The 21,197-nt window shown below is 40.2% G+C and overlaps 1 protein-coding gene across 1 annotated transcript in view; it reads left to right on the top strand.

The window, feature by feature from the left end:
* The window catches only part of RIC1 (RIC1 homolog, RAB6A GEF complex partner 1), a 163,879-nt gene that overhangs the window by 132,343 nt on the left and 10,339 nt on the right, over window positions 1-21,197 (top strand). The window contains exons 13-20 of the mRNA XM_032427481.1: window positions 440-478; window positions 818-928; window positions 1,701-1,790; window positions 2,429-2,589; window positions 3,567-3,705; window positions 18,244-18,360; window positions 18,822-19,550; window positions 20,975-21,133. Of these exons, the coding sequence (XP_032283372.1) occupies window positions 440-478; window positions 818-928; window positions 1,701-1,790; window positions 2,429-2,589; window positions 3,567-3,705; window positions 18,244-18,360; window positions 18,822-19,550; window positions 20,975-21,133 (1,545 nt within the window). The remainder of the gene's footprint in view (window positions 1-439; window positions 479-817; window positions 929-1,700; window positions 1,791-2,428; window positions 2,590-3,566; window positions 3,706-18,243; window positions 18,361-18,821; window positions 19,551-20,974; window positions 21,134-21,197) is intronic.

Raw genomic sequence — 21,197 nt, 5'->3', positions numbered from 1 at the left:
AGTATTTTGCTATTTTAGTCAGAAGACATAAAAGTAATAAAAATACCTCCATTAAAGCAAATCAAAACTCTTGCTGAGGCCCTCAAACTCTTTATTTCCACAATTCTTGCTTGCCCTCATGGCTGGTTCTCAAAGTCTTTTGTCAGTCTGTATTTATTGCTTGTTCAGTATTTAAACAAAAACAGTGTAGAGAAAAAGCAGTGTGGGAAAGCCTCATGTCTAGCCACTCATAATGAAATGGTCAAGACAGGAGATGTGAAATATGGGCTGGTATTTCAACGGTAAATTCCAAGTACTCTGCTAGTAATACCCCCTGTTCGGGAACACTTTAAACACTGTGCAGGAAAATGAATCTCATACTGTGACATTAATGCTTTAAGTGCTTTAAGTTTAAATACGTTTCAGAAGTCTTACCAAACTGATGTATTATTTTCTGTAGATTTCCAACACCTATCTAGAGAGCAATTGGCCTATACGGGTGAGTTATTTGTTATTTTGTTGGTGTTAACTTTATTTGGATAGTGTTTGCTGCAAGAGGCATTTTGGGAATTGAGCCTTTTTCAGTGGGTACATTGATAATAGTAAAATTTTAATACTTGATCCCTTGTACATTGTTAGCATATTAACATCTATGATTTGGTGAAATGTAACTTGTATATAAATACTCAGATTTTTTGACCTAGCAATTTACATTTAATTCACTTAGCAAACATTTATTAATAGTCTATTTGCCTGACACAACAATGCTAAACTCTTTATACTTAATATAAGTATATACGTTTGCAAGGAAGAGTTCTTAATTTTTTTTTAAAATTAGTTTTCAGCTATTGATAAGCTTGGACAGAATATTGCTGTGGTTGGCAAGTTTGGTTTTGCACATTACTCTTTACTCACCAAAAAATGGAAACTTTTTGGAAACATTACCCAGGTTAGTCTTTTTGAAATTAAAAACTATTTCTCAGAGTATAAGAGAACTACCATATGCAATAACTCTAAAGTAAGCCACTATTTAGTTATTAAAAAATAATACCAAATATTAAAAAATGATGGTGGATTACATCTAAGGATCAGTTCTGATGAAGTACTTGATATTCGATAAAGGATTTTGTATTGAGATGGTTGGTTTGTTTTTAATTTGAGGATTTACTCTTCCATTCCATGTTGAGTTCATCAGATGTGGTCAAAATAAATTTCCACTGAATTTGAGATCATCTGCTTCTTTGTGTGTGATGTGAAGATGTGGGTAGCATAGAAACGTGTAGTTGGATTTGCAAGAATCAAATAGGAAAAGACGAGGACTGACATGTAGTAGGTGCCTGCCGGGCACTTCAAGGGGCTCACTGACCTTCATGACTCAGAGAGGGCACTGTTATTACTGTTTTATACAAGAGAAACTAGGATTCAGAGTCAAGCAGCTGATAAATGGTGAAGCCAGATTTTAAACCAAAGTCTGTTGAATAAGGGAATAATGATGCTACATGGTGTACCCAGTTATTTACAGAAATGTTTGTTTTTCCAAAATAGGATATGAATCATGATTAATAAAGGCCCAGAGTATTAATTGGGGGAATAGAGAGTAGAGCAGAAATAATTTGAGCTCTCATTGTTTGCTTAGGAATATTTTATAAGGGTATTACTTCTTGTAGTTTCTGGCAGCATATAAATAAAGGTAAATATGTTTTTTTTAAATATCTTTTAAGGAGCAAAATATGATTGTGACAGGTGGCTTAGCCTGGTGGAATGATTTTATTGTCCTGGCATGTTATAACATAAGTGACCGTCAAGAAGAGGTAAGGCTTGTTTTCTCTCAGAGATAACAGATCTTTATATTTTAAAGATATTAAGCACTATCTGGTTTAGTATAAATACGGTTTATGGAAAATGAACAAACATTTTATTTTTTTAATTAAGAATTTGGCATTTGGTTGTGTTTTTTTTTTTTTTTTTAACCTAAATGAGACTTTCTTATCTGGTTACTACTTTAAAAAAAATTTTTTTTAAAGGGATAATCAGAACTTCTGAGATAACTTTTTCTAAGGATTTTATCTGTTAGACATTCTCTGTGAGGTTTATAAATAATAAAAGTTGTTCAAAGAAGAGAAGTTCCTAAGGATGGCTGCCCTTAGAGATTTATTAATTTATTGATTTGTATGTTTATGTTTTTAGAAAGTGCTGGTCTACTTTTATCAGGTCTGGATATGCAGGTCTTCAGAAGGAGTACCTCATAATAGTACATTCCCAGTTTTAATCGCTTCATCTTTTGGTTATTTGTAGAATGAGCCTACCCTGTGAAATTATTGGTAATGCTCAGATTAAAACTTCTGTTACTTGAAAAGAAGTCAGTAGATAAAAAACAGCGTGTCTAAAGTATTTAGTTGTCTGACGTGTAGGTGTCTTGTTTTTACAGTTTTATTTCTTTGTTCTTCAGCTCAGAGTCTACTTGCGAACATCAAACCTGGACAATGCCTTTGCTCACATCACCAAAGCACAAGCAGAAACATTACTGCTTAGTGTCTTCCGGGACATGGTGATAGTATTTAGAGCAGACTGTTCAATCTGCCTGTACAGTATTGAAAGAAAGTCTGATGGGTAAGTGCATAGCATGCGACAAGTCACTTTTTCCTTCTGTATATTGTGCTTCCTCTGTCGTTTTTATTTTCTTAAAAGTTATTCTAATTTTATGTTTAGTTTCCTTTGTTTTAGAAGTGAAAAAGTAAATTTTGTATTTAGTGATGTTCATGTAGTTATTTTTTAGCTACCTAAGTAAATAGCTTGCACTAACTTCTTCAGCTGCTCTTACTGGATTTGTTTGAAAAAAAAAAATCTGGTTTGGGATGGGGTAACTCAGGTACTAGTTTTTTTCACAACCTTGAAAACAAGTGATTACTAACTATCCTAATGTTCTGGACACTTGGGGAAATTTGAAGGTGGTCACTGGCCTAAGGCCTTGGGAAGTGTGTCCTTAGCAGACTCACTTGATTCCCGCTGAGCCAGGTGGCTGCCGTCTGCGGGGGAAGGGCTGACAGCCCCTGGTGCTGTGGTGGGCTGCCTGCACCCTCTGGGGCCTCTGGCTGGCTTGCAGCATCTAGACCACACCTCCTGAGTTGTATTTTGCTCTTGCGGCATGCGTGTGTGTGTTTGTTTTTAATAGCCACGAAGTGTGTATTTGCTGGAATAGCTTAGCGATTAAGAAATACTGTAAAGATGAAATTAAGGAGTTTTTACTAGCCTCTCATAGAAGCCATATCCTTTCTCAACCAACCAAACTTTTCCTATTTTTTCCTTCCTAGTTTCCTTTCATAGTTTTCCTAGTTTTTTTCTTCCCTTCTACATTGTATTCCTTTTCTTTCTCCCTTATTTCCATTTGTATTCTTCAGCTATCTCAACATTACCAGTCTACTGCCTGAAGGGTACTTGAGGGGAGGGAATGATCGGTAGAAGGCATTTGGATCCTCCAAAAGCATGAAATCTAATACTATTAGTAGTGGAAAAGAAAGGAAAACAAACTTGTTAGCGTTGATGTTGAGGTGTGTGGGTATCTTTCTCTCTCTTTTTTTTTTTTGCAGTCCAAATACTACTGCTGGTATTCAGGTTCTTCAAGAAGTGTCCATGTCACGCTACATTCCTCACCCTTTCCTGGTGGTATCTGTCACTCTCACTTCAGTGAGCACAGAGAATGGAATCACCCTGAAAATGCCACAGCAGGTACCATTCCGTTATCAGAGCTCTTTAGAGCTTCATCTCAGTTTTTAGCATTTTACGTTGGTACCGGGAACTATTTATTTGTTCAGCAAATAAGTATCAAGTGTCTAAAATGTGCTTTGCATGAAGATGCTGGGGCAAACTAAACAAACTTGGCTTCTGCTCAGACAAAGAAATAATTACATGCATAATTAATTATAATTGTGTGTACCAGAAAGTCATATAGGTCATTCCGAGAGTATAGAACGAAAACCTGGAATAGTCTAAACAGTCAGAGATTTTTGTACCATTTAAGTTACAGCCTGAAGACAGACAGGTGGTTACCTAAGTAAAGAGTGGGAATCTCAGATCAATGGGAACAGTAGTGCAGAAGCCGTCAGTAAGAGAGAGAAATGACACATTCAGGGAACCAGAAGAACTTCAGAGTGACTGGGCTTTATCGTAAAGTCTAAAGTGTTTTAAGCTGGGTATTCCTAGATATATCTAGCCAATCTATAAGGGGGGAAATGAACCAGAGTTGGACAAAACTGGATGTAGGGAGGGTAACTGGGAGGCCACTGTAATGATCTGAATGAAGGGTGTTAGTGACCTAAACTTGGCAGTGAAAAAGAAGGAAAGAAGTGGAATACTGAATATAAAATAGAGAGAACTCCATTATTAGTCAACTATAAGGAAAGAAAATAATGCTGTAGTTTCTGGTTAAACCCACGAAGTTGTGTAACTTCTTATTCCAAGGCTCCTTGCGTTACATGGATGGTTTCCAAATTTCGTGTCAGTGTGGAACCCGTTTTCAAAGGATAACTATGTAGGCTTATAACTATGTAGATTTGTCATCTCTGTCTTCCCAATCTTTTACTTCCTGTTAAGGCACTTCCATTCATCTCCTTCAAAATCTAGATCCCATTTCCTCTGCAAACTATATTTCATGGTAGCCAGAGAGTCATAGATGATAAGGGAAAGTTCTGTTTTACAGAAGAATTGTAGCTAAAAGATGTGGAAGGAAGGTTAAGAATTACAGAATTACCATTTTGTAGCCCCTAAGAAAAGTGATTCAGATAGTGATCATGATTGGATGAAGCCGTCAGATGAAAGGTTGGTGGGGAACTTCACAATGAGGGGATCAGGTGGCCATATCTAAGCCTTATTAATCAACATTAGCATTACTACAAGTAGGAGAACCAGGTGTCGCATGCTTCCTGGGGTGATGCATCCTAGAGTTCACATGAGGAATTACTGCCCCAAACAGTGAACCTGAATTAAATCAAGCTTCTAGAGTCAAGTTTCATTCCTAGGAAATATAGGGGTAGAGGTTTAGTTTACCACCACTTAGAACATTCTGTAGGACAGCTATAAGTCAATAATGTGGCAGTGGGGACGGGGGGATGTAAGGGGAGACTCTTCTAAATAATTCTTTAGAGCCATAACAACCAAATGCAGTGCTTAAGTTCATTTGTATCCTGATTCAAACTGCCTATAAAAAGACACTATTAAAGCAATTAGAGATGCTCAGTATGCACTGAGAGGTGACATTAAGGAATAATTGTAGATTTTATTAGATGTGTTACTGGCATTGTGATTATATAAGCAAATACCCATGTACTTCAGAGTTGCATAGTATAGGGGTAAGACAGCATGATATCTTCCTTTAAAATACTTTGGTGTAGAGGCACCTGGCTTGCTCAGTTGGTGGAGCAGGTAACTCTTGATCTCAGGGTTGTGAGTTCAAGCCCCACAATGGGTGTAGAGATTACTTAAAAAATAAAATCTTTAAGAAAAATAATAAAATACTTTAGCCAAATAAATGAAAAAAAGGATAGATGGAGCAAATGTGGCAAAATCTTGAATAATTGTGAATTTGGATGATGGAAATATGGGGTTTCATTGTACAATTCTCTATACTTTGAGGTTTTCTCGCTCACATTTGAAGTTTTCATATTAGGGAAAATAAAAGGACTCCTTGTATACCCCAGATACAGAAGACAGTCAATGGCACCAGTAGTACTGGATACCCCATTTTAAGAGGGCCTTTCCAACAGACACATGAAAAATGTTCAACATCACTCGACATCAGGGAAGTGCAAATCAAAACTACAGTGAGATATCACCTCACACCTGTCAGAATGGCTAAAACAAAAAACACAAGAAACAACAAGTGTTGGCAAAGATGTGGAGAAAAAGGAACCCTCTTGGAATGTTGGTGGGAATGCAAACTGGTGCAGCTACTGTGGAAGACAGGATGGAGGTTACTCAAACTTAAAAATAGAACTACCCTATGATCCAGTAATCACACTACTGGATATTTACCCCCCAAAATACAAAAACCCTAATTCAGAGGGATACATGCACCCCTGTATTTATTGCAGCATTATTTACAATAGCCAAATTATGGAAGCAGCCCAAGTGTCTATTGATAGATGAATGGATAAAGATGATGTGGTATATATACACTATGGAATATTACTCAACTATAAAAGGGGCACCTGGATGGCTCAGTCAGTTAAGCTTCTGCCTTTCGGCTCAGGTCATAATCCCGGGGTCCCAGGATCCAGTCCCACGTCAGGCTCCCTGCTCACCAGGAGTTGGCTTCTTCTCCGTCTGCCCCTCCCCACTCTCATGCTCACTTGCGCTCCCTCTCTCAAATCAATAATGAGTGAAATCTTGTCATTTGCAATGACATGGATGAATCTAGAGAGCGTAATGCTAAGTGAAATAAGTCAGAGAAAGACAAATACCTTGTGATTTCACTCATATGTGGAATTTAAGAAACAAAACAAATGAGCAAAGGAAGAAGACAAACCAATAAACAGACTCTTAACTGTAGAGAACAACTGATGGTTACCAGAGGGGAGGTGGGTGGGTGGGGGATGGATGAAATACATGATGGGGATTAAGGAATGCACTTGTGATGAGCACTGGTGTTGTATGGAAATGTCGAATCACTGTATTATACACCACCTGAAACTAATATAACACTGCATGTTAAGTATACTGAAATTTAAAAAGTTAAAAAAAGAGGGCCTGTCACAAAGAGGAGAGATCTAATGTGGGAAAGAGCAGATTAAGAAGTAAGTTGACTGTGAAGAGTGACAGTTTGACTTCTTCCTTGCCAATTTGGATGCCTTTTATTTCTTTTTGTTGTCTGATTGCTGAGGCTAGGACTTCCATAATACTCAATGTAGAAAACCCGAAAAGACTCCACCAGAATATTGCTAGAACTGATACAGGAATTCAGCAAATTCAGGATATAAAATCATTGTAGAGAAATCTGCTGCATTTCTCTACACCAAAAATGAAGAAGCATAAAGAGAATTCAAGGAATCAGTCCCATTTACAGTAGCACCCAAAATCATGAGATACCTAGGAATACCTAATCAAAGAGGTGAAAGATGTGTATGCTGAAAACTGTAGAACACTTATGTAAGAAAGTAAAGAAGACACAAAGAAATGGACAAACATTCCATGCTCTTGGATTGGAAGAACAAATATTATTAAAACGTCTATACTACCCAAAGCCATCTACACATTCAGTGCAAGCCCTATCAAATCAACACCAGCATTTTTCACAGAGCTGGAACGAACAGTTCCAAAATTTTTGTGGAACCAGAAAAGACTCCGAATAGCCAAAGTAATGTTCAAAAAGAAAAGCAAAGTGGAAGGCATCACAATTCTGGACTTCAAGCTGTATTACAAAGCTGTAATCATTAAGAAGTGTGGTACTGGCATAAAAACAGACACATAGATCAGTGGAACAGAACAGAAAACTCAGAAGTGGACCCTCAACTGTATGGTCAACTAATCTTTGACAGAGCAGGACAGAATATTCAATGGAAAAACGACAGTCTCTTCAACAAATGATGCTGGGAAAATTGGACAGCCACATGCAGAAGAATGAAACTGAACCACTTTCTCACACCATACACAAGAATAAGCTCAAAATGGATGAAAGACCTAAATGTGAAACCATCAAAATCCTAGAGGAGAAAGCAGGCAGCAACTTCTTGCTAGACCCGTCTCTGGAGGCAAGGGAAGCGAAAGCAAAAATGAACTATTGGGACCTCATTAAGATAAAAAGCTTCTGCACAGCGAAGGAAACAGTCAGCAAACTGAAAGGCAACCTACGGAGTGGGAGAAGATATTTGCAAATGACATATCGGATAAAGGGTTAGTATCCAAAATCTATAAAGAACTTACCCAACTCAGTACCCAAAAAACAAATAATCCAGTTAAGAAGTGGGCAGGAGATATGAATAGACACTTTTCCAAAGAAGACATCCAGATGGCTAACGTGTCTACATGAAAAGATGCTCAACGTCACTCATCATCACGGAAATACAAATCAAAACTAAAGTGAGATACCACCTCACTCCAGTCAGAATGGCTAAAATTAACAACACAGGATACAACAGATGTTGGCAACGATGCGGAGAAAGGGGAACCCTCTTACTCTGTTGGTGGGAATGCAAACTGGTGCAGCCACTCTGGAAAACAGTATGGAGGTTCCTCAAAAAGTTAAAAATAGACGTAGCAAATGCACTACTATGACCCAGTAATTGCACTACTAGGTTTTTATCCAAAGGATACAAACACAGATTCGAAGGAGCATGTGTACCCCAGTGTTTATAGCAGCATTATCAACAATAGCCAAAATATGGAAAGAGCCCAAATGTCCATTGACTGATGAATGGATAAAGAAGAGGGTGTGTGTGTGTGTGTGTGTGTGTGAGTGAGTGAGTGAGTGAGTGAGTGATGAAGTATTACTCGGCCATCAAAACAGTGAAATCTTACCATTTGCAGTGACGTGGATAGAACTAGAGGTGGTTATGCTAAGCAAAGTAAGTCAGAGAAAGACAAATATGATTTCACTCATGTGGAATTTAAGAAAACAGATGAACACAGGGGAAGGGTAGGAAAAATAAAATAAAAACAGGGAGGCAAACCATAGGAGACTCTTAAATGTAGAGAACAAACTGAGGGTGGGTGGGGGGATGGGGTAATTGGGTGATAGACATTAAGGACGACACTTCTTATGAGCACTGGGTGTTACATGTAAGTGATGAATCCCTAAATTCTACTCCTGAAACCAATATTACACTATACGTTAACTAGCTTGAATTTAAACTTAAAAAAAAAAGTAAGTTGAAATGTAATAGGAAGTAGATTGATTACATCTTGCACAGAGGGAAGAAGCAAGGCAGGTCTTGATTTCATATTAAAGATTAAAAAAAAAAAAAACCCTCACAGTGAAAATTGTTTATCAGTAAGATGGCCTCCCTCATGAGACTGGGCTCCTTGTCTCTGAAACTCATAATAAGAATCATCTGCTAGGGGGCGCCTGGGTGGCTCAGTCGTTAAGCGTCTACCTTCGGCTCAGGTCATGATCCCAGGGTCCTGGGATCGAGCCCCGCATCGGGCTCCCTGCTCCGCGGGAAGCCTGTTTCTCCCTCTCCCACTCCCCCTGCTTGTGTTCCCTCTCTCACTGTGTGTCTCTCTGTCAAATAAATAAAGAAAATCTTTAAAAAAAAAAAAAAAAAAGAATCATCTGCTAGGGATATTTTTAGGGTAAGAGAAGGCATGTTTGATTCTTTCAAATTTAGCATTTGGGGGATACAGGTAATCCCTGCTTTAATGTTAAGTTTCTGGAAACTCATTAAAATTGCTGGAAAGTGCCGTTGCCCTCCCGTTCTTCATGCTGCAATAGTGGTGGAAGGTGTTGAATGCATGAATACAGCTGAAGGAAAGAGAAGTGGGTTTGTTTGTGTAGTAAGATCACGTCAACTGTAGTGAAGTTCACCATTTTCACCCTTCCCAGTAGTCAGTATGAGCATGAGTCCTACTGCGGTGACCTGCAGTAGTTACTCCGAAGGTCTTTGAAAAGTGTTGTGGAGTCTCTGTGCCAGTCTGCTGGCTCTCTGTTCTCTTGGTTTGCGTGTTCGTTTTTTCTCTGTCCTCTGCCATCCAGCTCTTAGAGTTGTGCACACCGTATCATTTCCATTTTTCCTTCTCCTTCCTTGAAGTTATATGTGGCTTCTCATGTGTTGTGGGAAAGGTATTTTTATTATTTTTCTCTTTTTTGTAATTAACATCAGTTATTACACTTATACCTACCTGGATATGGCCTAAGGCCAAAATGAATGACAAAATCCACGAATCTTCTGGACTCTCTTGCCAGTTCTTATCCACAGTCCCGGTAGTGTCTGGAAGACAGGACAAGAGAGTGTTTTGTGTAACTGTCTTGCAAATAGAGTATGTAGGGTGGCTGCTCTCTTGCTGACTGGACCCTAAATAATAATGGCAGCTTAAATTCAACCTGCCGGAAAGCCCCAGGCTGGGACACTATCCCACAGCTTCTGAATAATCATCCTTTCCTTCCTAAAATTCTTCCTTTCCTGGTTTATATGACACTGTGCTCTCCTGGTGCCCTGCTTGCCTTCAGCCCTGCATACATTGCTTCAGAAAGCGCATCTGACTCCTTCAGTTTACCAGCCTCACTTTGATTCTGGTATGTTCGTCTGTACTTCAGTCATTTCTCACAACATTTTTATTTGCAACTCTTAAGATTCTTTCAAATTTAATGACCAATGAAATGAAACTGCTTAGTTTTCCCTTCCTTAACTTCTGTTTGTAACTTCTACCAGTGGTAACCTCACCTTCTCTAGCACCCACCTAGGTGCAGTACCCTGAAATCATCTGCAGTTCAGTTCTCTTTTCATGCCTTTCACGCCTAGGACATCAGTCAGTTTTTTGTTTTTGTTTTTGTACATCCAAATGCTCTTCTTCTTTACAAGTGGAAAAGGCTTCATATCTGAGATTTGCTTTAGAAAAATGCTTTTCAACTTTCAGCCAGGTGAGAGGGTTTAATGAGGAGTCATGTTAAGCTCTCTACATGAGGATTTGACTGAAATTTTCCATGATGAAAGGATAGACTATTTCATTCATTCCTGAAGTCAACACCTGTGATGTCTGTCTCTCCTGAGTAAGCCATCCTGAATAACTCAGGATTTTTTTTTCATTTTTTTTTTATTATGTTATGTTACTCACCATTACATCATTGGGTTTTGATGTAGTGTTCCATGATTCATTGTTTGAGTATAACACCCAGTTCTCCATGCAGTACGTGCCCTCTTTAATACCCATCACCAGGCTAACTCATCCTCCCACCCCCCTCCCCTCAGTTTGTTTTTCAGAGTCCATAGTCCCTCATGGTTCATCTCCCCTTCCAATTCCCTCCCCTTCATTCTTCCCCTCCTGCTATCTTCTTCTTCTTCTTTTTTTTAACATATAATGTATTATTTGCTTCAGAGGTACAGATCTGTAATTCAGCAGTCTTGCATACTTCACAGCGCTCACCGTAGCACATACCCTCCCCAATGTCTATCACCCAGCCACCCCATCCCTCCGACCCCCCACCACTCCAGCAACCCGAAGTTTGTTCCCTGAGCCTAAGAATTCCTCATATCAATGAGGTCATATGATACATGTCTTTTTCTGATTGACTTATTTTGCTCAGCATAACCCCCTCCAGTTCCATCCACGTCGTTGCAAATGGCAAGATTTCATTCTTTTTGATGGCTGCATAATATTCCATTGTGTATATATACCACATCTTCTTTATCCATTCATCTGTCGATGGACATATTAGCTCTTTCCATAGTTTGGCTATTGTGGACACTGCTGCTATAAACATCGGGGTGCACGTACCCCTTTGGATCCCTATATTTGTATCATTGGGGTAAATACCCAGTACTGCAATTGCTGGATCATATGGTAGCTCTATTTTCAACTTTTTGAAGAACCTCCATACTGTTTTCCAGAGCGGCTGCACCAGCTTGCATTCCCACCAACAGTGTAGGAGGGTTCCCCTTTCTCTGCATCGCCGCCAACATCTGTTGTTTCCTGACTTGTTAATTTTAGCCATTCTGATTGGTGTGAGGTGATATCTCATTGAGGTTTTGATTTTGATTTCCCTCATGCTGAGTGATGTTGAGCACTTTTTCATGTGTATGTTGGCTGTTTGGATGTCTTCTATGGAAAAAATGTCTGTTCATGTGTTCTGCCCATTTCTTGATTGGATTCTTTGTTCTTTGGGTGTTGAGTTTGATAAGTTCTTTATAGATTTTGGATACTAGCCCTTTATCTGATATGTCATTTGCAAATATCTTCTCCCATTCTGTCGGTTGTCATTTGGTTTTGTTGACTGTTTCTTTTGCTGTGCAAAAGCTTTTTATCTTGATGAGGTCCCAATAGTTCATTTTTGCCCTTGCTTCCCTTGCCTTTGGCGATGTTTCTAGGAAGAAGTTGCTGCGGCTGAGGTTGAAGAGGTTGCTGCTTGTGTTCTCCTTTAGGATGTTGATGGACTCCTATCTCACATTGAGGTCTTTCAACCATTTTGAGTCTATTTTTGTGTGTGGTGTAAGGAAATGGTCCAGTTTCATTCTTCTGCATGTGGCTGTCCAATTTTCCCAACACCATTTGTTGAAGAGACTGTCTTTTTTCCATTGGACATTCTTTCCTGCTTTGTCGAAGATTAGTTGACCATAGAGTTGAGGGTCCATTTCTGGGCTCTCAATTCTGTTCCATTGATCTGTGTGTCTTGTTTTTGTGCCAGTACCATACTGTCTTGATGATGACAGCTTTGTAATAGAGCTGGAAGTCCGGAATTGTGATGCCGCAAGCTTTGCTTTTCTTTTCCAACATTCCTCTGGCTATTCGGGGTCTTTTCTGGTTCCATACAAATTTTAGGATTATTTGTTCCATTTCTTTGAAAAAAGTGGATGGTATTTTGATGGGGATTGCATTGAATGTGTAGATTGCTCTAGGTAGCATTGACATCTTCACATTTTTGATCTTCCAGTCCATGAGCATGGAACGTTTTTCCATTTCTTTGTGTCTTCCTCAGTTTCTTTCATGAGTATTTTATAGTTTTCTGAGTACAGATTCTTTGCCTCTTTGGTTAGATTTATTCCTAGGTATCTTATGGTTTTGGGTGCAATTGTAAATGGGATCGACTCCTTAATTTCTCTTTCTTCTGTCTTGTTGTTGGTGTAAAGAAATGGAGCTGATTTCTGTGCATTGATTTTATATCCTGCCACTTTACTGAATTCCTGTATGAGTCCTAGCAGTTTTGGGGTGGAGTCTTTTGGGTTTTCCACATGAAGTATCATATCATCTGCAAACAGTGAGAGTTTGACTACTTCTTTGCTGATTTGGATGCCTTTGATTTCTTTTTGTTGTCTGATTGCTGTGGCTAGGACTTCTAATACTATGTTGAATAGCAGTGGTGATAGTGGACAACCCTGCCGTGTTCCTGACCTTAGGGGGAAAGCTCTCAGTTCTTCCCCATCAAGAATGAGATTCGCTGTGAGTTTTTCACAGCCTATACGCTATGCCTATACTCTGAAGAGTTTTGATCAAGAAAGGATGCTGTACTTTGTCAAATGCTTTTTCTGCATCTATTGAGAGGATCATATGGTTCTTGTTCTTTCTTTTGTTAATGTATTGTATCACATTGATTGATTTGCAGATGTTGAACCAACCTTGCAGCCCAGGGATAAATCCCACTTGGTCGTGGTGAATAATCCTTTTTTGTACTGTTGGATCCTATTGGCTAGTATTTTGGTGAGAATTTTTGCATCCTTGTTCATCAAGGATATTGGTCTGTAATTCTCCTTTTTGATGGGGTCTTTGTCTGGTTTTGGGATCAAGGTAATGGTGGCCTCATAAAACGAGTTTGGAAGTTTTCCTTCCATTTCTATTTTTTGGAACAGTTTCAGAAGAATAGGTATTAATTCTTCTTTAAATGTTTGGTAGAATTCCCCTGGGAAGCCATCTGGCTCTGGGCTTTGGTGGGAGATTTTTGATGACTGCTTCAATTGCCTTAGTGGTTATAGGTCTGTTCAGGTTTTCTATTTCTTCCTGGTTCAGTTTTGGTAGTTGATATATCTCTAGGAATGCATCCATTTCTTCCAGATTATTTAATTTGCTGGCATAGAGTTGCTCATAATATGTTCTGTAATTGTATATTTTTGGTGTGGGTTGTGATCTCTCCTCTTTCATTCATAATTTTGTTGATTTGGGTCATTTTTCTTTTTGATAAGTCTGGCCAGGGGTTTATCAATCTTAATTCTTTCAAAGAACCAGCTCCTTGTTTCGTTGATCTGTTCTGTTCTTTTGGTTTCTATTTCATTGATTTCTGCTCTGATCTTTATTATTTCTCTTCTCCTGCTGGGTTTAGCCTTTATTTGCTGTTCTCTCTCCAACTCCTTTAGGTGTAGGGTTAGGTTATGTATTTGAGACCTTTCTTGTTTCTTGAGAAAGGCTTGTATTGCTATATACTTTGTCTTAGGACTGCCTTTGCTGTATCCCGAAGATTTTGAACAGTTGTGTTTTCATTTTCATTGGTTTCCATGAATTTTTTTAATTCTTCTTTAATTTCCTGGTTGACCCATTCATTCTTTAGTAGGATGCTCTTTAGCCTCCATGTATTTGAGTTCTTTCCGACTTTCCTCTTGTGATTGAGTTCTAGTTTCAAAGCATTGTGGTCTGAAAATAGGCAGGGAATGATCCCAATCTTTTGGTACCGGTTGAGACCTGATTTATGACCTAGGATGTGATCGATTCTGGAGAATGTTCCATGGGCACTAGAGAAGAATGTGTATTCTTTTGCTTTGGGATGGAATGTTCTGAATATATCTGTGAAGTCCATTTGGTCCAGTGTGTCATTTAAAGTCTTTATTTCCTTGTTGATCTTTTGCTTAGACGATCTGTCCATTTCAGTGAGGGGGGTGTTAAAGTCCCCCACTATTATTGCATTGTTGTCAATGTGTTTCTTTGCTTTTGTTATTAATTGGCTTATATAATTGGCTGCTCCCATGTTAGGGGCATAGATATTTACAACTGTTAGATCTTCTTGTTGGATAGACCCTTTAAGTAGGATATAGTGTCCTTCCTCATCTCTTATTACAGTCTTTGGTTTAAAATCTAATTTGTCTGATATAAGGGTTGCCACCCCAGCTTTCTTTTGGTGTCCATTAGCATGGTAAATGGTTTTCCACCGCTTCACTTTCAATCTGGGGGTGTCTTTGGGTCTAAAATGAGTCTCTTGCAGACAGCATATCGATGGGTCTTGTTTTTTTATCCAATCTGATAGCCTGTGTCTTTTGATTGGGGCATTTAGCCCATTTACGTTCAGGGTAACTATTGAAAGATATGAATTTAGTGCCATTTATTGCCTGTAAGGTGACTGTTACTGTATATTGTCTGTGTTCCTTTTTGGTCTATGTTGCTTTCCGGCTCTCTCTTTGCTTAGAGGACCCCTTTCAATATTTCTTGTAGGGCTGGTTTCGTGTTTGCAAATTCCTTTAGTTTCTGTTTGTCCTGGAAGCTTTTTATCTCTCCTTCAATTTTCAATGTCAGCCTAGCTGGATATAGTATTCTTGGCTGCATATTTTTCTCATTTAGTGCTCTGAATAGATCCTGCCAGTCCTTTCTGGCCTGCCAGGTCTCTGTGGATAGGTCTGTTGCCAATCTAATGTTTCTACCCTTGTAGGTTACATATCTCTTCTCCCGAGCTGCTTTCAGGATTTTCTCTTTGTCTCTGAGACTCATAAGTCTTACTATTAGATTATGGGGTGTTGAACCTATTTTTATTGATTTTGAGAGGGGTTCTCTGTGCCTCCTGGATTTTGATGCCTGTTTCCTTCCCCAAATTAGGGAAGTTCTCTGTTATAATTTGCTCCAGTATACCTTCTGCCCCCCTCTTTCTTCTTCTTCTGGGATCCCAGTTATTCTAATGTTTCGTCTTATGTTATCGTTTATCTCTTGAATTCTGCCCTCGTGATCCAGTAGTTGTTTATCTCTCTTTTTCTCAGCTTCTTTATTTTCCATCATTTGGTCTTCTTTATCACTAATTCTCTCTTCTGCCTCATTTATCCTAGCAGTGAGAGCCTCCATTTTTGATTGCACCTCATTAATAGCCTTTTTGATTTCGACTTGGTGAGATTTTAGTTCTTTTATTTCTCCAGAAAGGGTTTCTCTAATAACTTCCATGCTTTTTTCAAGCCCAGCTAGTATCTTTAAAATCATCATTCTGAACTCTAGTTCCGACATCTTACTAATGTCCATATTGAGTAGGTCCCTGGCAGTCGTTACTACCTCTTGTTCTTTTTGTTGAGGTGATTTTATCCATCTTGTCATTTTGTCCAGAGGAGAACAGATGAATGAGAGAACAAAATGGTAACAGGGTAACAACGTCCCCAGAAAATATACTCTAAACAAATCAGAAAAGACCTGAAACCGGGGGGAAAGAAAAAAGAAAAAGAAAAAGAAGAAGATAAAAACAAAAACGGAACAAAACAAAAAAAACAGAATATGATCAAATATGATCAGTCTGGTGCATAGATCAGTGCCACACCCTAGATTTTGGGTGTATTTTGGTCTGTTAGAAGAAAGTGCCTCCCAAAATTTTAAAGAAAGAAAAACTTACATATGTACAAAAATAAGGGTTAATACGATGAAGCGATGGAATATGACTGTAAAGATGAAAATTATAAAAGATTTTATAAAAGGAATTGATAAGTTGTTTGGAAAAAGAAAGAAGAGGATTTAAAAAAAGGGAGAGAATGTGATCAGGCAGGAGACTAGAACAAAGCCATACACTAGAGATTTAGGGTATATTTTGATCTGTTAGAAGAAACTGTATCTCAAAATTTTAAAGGGAGAACAAATTATATATATATGCCAAAAACAGGGGTAACTACTATGAAGGGATAGAATATGAATCTGAAAATGAAAAAATAAAAATGTTTTTTTAAAAGGATTGATAAGACGTTGGTTGAAAAAGGGAAAAAGAAAAATTCAGAAGAAAAAAGTTAAAAAAAAACAATTAACTTTGAAAGACTAAAGAATCATGGTAAAAAAGCCATGGATTCTATGTGCAGTATTCCCCTAGCTCTGGAGTTCTGCCGTTCTCATTGATTGGTAAACTTGGTCTTGGCTGGCTGTTCTTGCTCATCTGGGGGAGGGGCCTGTTGCCATGGTTCCCAAATGTCTTTGCCGGAGGTGGAATTGCCCCGCCCTTGCTGGTCTGGGCTAAGTAATCTGCTCGGGTTTGCTCTCAGGAACTTTTGTTCTCTGCAAGCTTTCTGTACAGCTTTGGAGGACGAGAGTGAAAATGGCGGCCTCCCAATCTCTGCCCCAGAGGAGCCGAGAACTCGGGGCCCCGCTCCTCAGTGCGCTCCCGGAGAAAAGCAGTCACTCCCGTCTCCCCGGTCTCCGGCTGCACTCCGTGCTCCCCGGGCCTGTGACCGAGCGTTTCTATCTCTGGCACCCGACCCCGTGTGGAGTCTCCAAACCCAGCAGATCCCTGCAGTGCGCTCCCGCGCCGCTCTTCCCGGAGGAGGAAGGGGAGTCTCCCCGGATCTGCCGCTTGTTGGGTCCCTGCTGGAGGAGCAGTGGCCCGACTGTGCCGCGGATCACAGTTTATGGCAACCCCGAGCTGAGAGCCCGCTCCTCGGTTCCGACTCTGCAGCCGGCTTCCCCGCTCTGATACCTGGGAGCTCTTCTGCACTCAGGCACCCCCGGTCTTTCTGTGACCCCGAGGGTCCTGAGACCACACTGTCCCGCAAGGGTTCCACCCCCCACTTAGCCCCTGGAGCAACGTCCCTCAGCGGAGCAGACTTCTAAAAGTTCTGATTTTGTGGCTCTATCACTTGTCAGAGCAGCCGACAGAGGCCCCCTCCCCTGCTGTCTGTCCTCCCTAATATCGCCTCGGATTCACTAATCTGCACGTCCTACCTTCCAGAAAGTGATCACTTTTCTGTCCAGAGAGTTGTTGCTATTCTTTTCTTCGATCTCCTGTTGATTTAGTAGGTGTTCAGAATGGTTTGATCCCTATTCAGCTGAATTCCTGAGACCAGATGAAATCTAGGTCTCCTACTCCTCCGCCATCTTGCTCCTCCCCCAACTCAGGATTTTTAATAACTCCCTTATTCAAGAATCATAAGTAGTGGCTTATTTCCTTTTTTTTTTAACTTGGCTTTCAAGCCTTCCTATTATCTTCCAGCATTTTTCTCATGATAGTCCTAATCTAGTCAGATTGTCCTCACTTTCCCAAAAAAGATGTTCCATCTCCGTGTCATGTACAGTGGTGTTCTTCAACTGGAGAGCCAACCCTTTTCCTGCCTCCCGTGTGTCGTCCTCATCCTTTGAGGCCCATCTCACCCTGTAAGCCTTCTCTCGCTATGTCAGGTGGGTCACTGAAGTGATCTCTCATTTCTGTGAACTTCTGAAGCTCTCCTAGTTTTATCAGGGTCATTCAGCTCTGCCCTCAATCTTAGGTGCAATTGTAGTGTTCCTTAGTTGCATTGTGGTAAAGCTTGTTGCACCCTAGCCAGAAAGCAGCTTGTACTCCACATCACCTCACAGAACGGCTGTATGTGGTATACACTCAGTAAACGGTGGTAGTGGTTTCACCTGTAAACCATATAGAGTTCGGGGGAAATGCTGAAAACATGTATTTTAGCTTGAATCCAATTTTTCTTTCAGGCTCGTGATGCAGAGAGCATTATGCTAAATCTTGCAGGACAGCTCATCATGATGCAGAGGGACAGATCGGGCCCTCAGATCCGGGAGAAGGACAATAATCCTAACCAAAGGAAACTTGTGAGTAAAATGCAAATCACGTAGAACATTAGAGATGAAGGAATAAAAGAATTTAAGAGGAGAGTATTGTCTTGTGACTTGGAAACTGGGAAAGTATATGATATTAGTCTTTAAGCCTCCAGGTTTAAGACTATTTGTGAAGGGTGAATAAGAACATCCCGAAACAATAATAAAATGTTCCCTACTCTAGATGTTATTGCTTAGGCATTATTATTTGCTAATTCTAATGACAAAGTAAGATAAATTGGTGAAGTTTGTGGGGTTTTTTGGTTTTGTTTTGTCTCATTTTTAGATTTAAATACACATACTTTGAAAGGCAGGGTACTGTTCTTGACTCTAATTCTAAATAGAGTCCCCTAATTTTCCCTAAACAAGTTGTGCTATCATTTATTAGTGCCAGGCAACTTCAGAATGTACAAATTTAATAGGGAAAAAATGGATTTTTGTCTTTGCTTCTCCAGCTGCCATTCTGTCCTCCTGTTGTCCTCGCCCAGTCTGTTGAGAATGTCTGGACTACGTGTCGAGCAAATAAACAAAAGCGTCACCTTCTGGAGGCCCTCTGGCTGAGCTGCGGAGGGGCAGGGATGAAAGTGTGGCTCCCTCTCTTCCCCAGGGACCACCGCAAGCCCCATTCCTTCTTGTCCCAGCGGATCATGCTGCCTTTTCACATCAATATCTACCCCCTCGCTGTTCTGTTTGAAGACGCATTGGTCCTCGGTGCTGTCAATGACACTTTGCTCTATGATTCCTTGTACACGCGGAGCAGTGCTAGGGAGCAGATGGAGGTGCTCTTCCCTTACTGTGTTGTGGAGAGAACCTCTCAGATCTACCTCCACCACATTCTGCGGCAGCTGCTGGTCAGGAACCTTGGGGAGCAGGCCCTGCTCTTAGCCCAGTCCTGTGCCGCTTTACCTTACTTCCCTCATGTGCTGGAGCTCATGCTCCACGAAGTGCTGGAAGAAGAAGCTACCTCACGGGAACCCATTCCCGACCCTCTGCTTCCCACTGTGGCCAAGTTTATCACCGAATTCCCCCTCTTCCTGCAGACGGTTGTTCATTGTGCTAGGAAGACTGAATATGCCCTGTGGAATTATCTTTTTGCAGCCGTTGGAAACCCCAAGGACTTGTTTGAGGAATGCCTGATGGCTCAGGATTTGGATACAGCTGCCTCTTACCTTATTATCTTACAGGTAACAATTCTCTTCTTATAAAGTACAAGAATTAATGAGCTTGCGTAGGGGGGAGGGAAGAAATGTCCTGTGTTGACACTGTGATGATGTTCAAAGGATTCATGCAGTCTGGTTTTCTATTCTATGTAGTATATAATACATAGAATAACATGCACATATTACGTAGGAAATATAGTAATTATTTTGAATATTAGCGAGTTTAAGCTAATATTAGCTAATTTGAGCTGTCTGTCCGAGCCTGTCGCAGTAATAGATTCGTTTCCTTCTAGTGTGGAATTGCTGAGGGGACTCTGGTTAAAGCCTGGGTCCTCCTAGCAGAGCACCTTCTGTTAGGCTCCCCATAGCAAGCTGGGGAAACGCAGGCCTGCCACACTACCTTACAGCACGTGAGTCTTCTCAAAATAATGGCCTCTTTGAGACTCCTGAAAATCTGTGTCATTATATATTTGACGGAAGGGCTTGATAGTTGCTGTTCTTATCAGTCTGATACAGATTTGACAGGCTGCACTTAGCGGTGCTTTCAAATTACTGGAAAGTTGTTTTCATTGATATAAGAAGCTAACCATAAACTTGGTTTAAACTCTGCCTGAAGCACATTTCTCATCCACTTACTTGCTTCATGACAACTGATTGAAGCCAGAGGTCCAGCAGAGGCGGGATGGCCCCGAAAGTCTGTGATTCCCTGGCTCATCTAAAAAAGCCACAGAATGATAAAAATAGAAACAAAATAAATGCAGCTGTGTTTTGTCTTAGGTCACCCCTTAGACTCCCAGGGATCTGCCAAGCAATGGGATTGGACACTTTCTCTGTATCAGAATTCCAGCGTTGCTGTGGATTGTCAGATAATTACAGTTAAACTTGCCTATGAGATGCCTTTCCCCGAAGGCCAAGGCAGGCGATCTGGTGAAGTTTTCGAAAGAATTTGTGAGGACACTCTTTGTGTAGCAGTCCTGCCTACTGTTGCCCAGAGCTAAGAGTACTTTTGTCACAGCCTCAAAAACTGTCACAAGAGGGAGACCTGAGCTTTTGGGAGTCAGGCAAATCTAGATTTGTGTTCTTGCATTTTTGCTGGTCTTCAGCAAGTTACTGAATTTCCTCATCTGTAAAATAGGAATGGCATAACCACTTTGCAGAGTTGGTAGGAACCAGGAAAGATAGAATGTGGGTCAGGTTTATGTAAGGTGTCTGACTTTTTTAGAAAGTTTAGAAAATCCTTATTTATAGTACACCAGCAGAGTGTTTGCCTCGCTTTTCCTTGCATGATACTTTCTATTGCTCCTTTCATTCTTACTATTAAATACTCCCCTACAGAGGTATAGCTGCATTCCTTCTGTGGTATAGAAATCAGAGAGAGAAAAAATTGCTCGTACTTCCCAAATCATTTGCCGTATAAAAGGAATGCTTGTCTTTGGTTATTTCTGTAGAATATGGAAGTCCCAGCAGTAAGTAGGCAGCATGCCACCCTTCTGTTCAACACAGCCCTGGAACAAGGCAAATGGGACCTATGTCGACACATGATTCGATTTCTTAAAGCCATTGGCTCTGGAGAATCTGAGACCCCTCCATCCACACCTACTGCTCAGGTTGGTTGCAAAATCGCACAGCCTCTCTAGGCCATACACCTACACAGCATCTTTCTCTAACGGT

This window comes from Phoca vitulina, unplaced genomic scaffold, assembly GCF_004348235.1.
Source record: "Phoca vitulina isolate PV1807 unplaced genomic scaffold, GSC_HSeal_1.0 scaffold37, whole genome shotgun sequence".
In the NCBI taxonomy this organism is placed as follows: Eukaryota; Metazoa; Chordata; class Mammalia; order Carnivora; family Phocidae; genus Phoca; species Phoca vitulina.
This window is presented reverse-complemented; position numbering and strand designations above follow the sequence as displayed.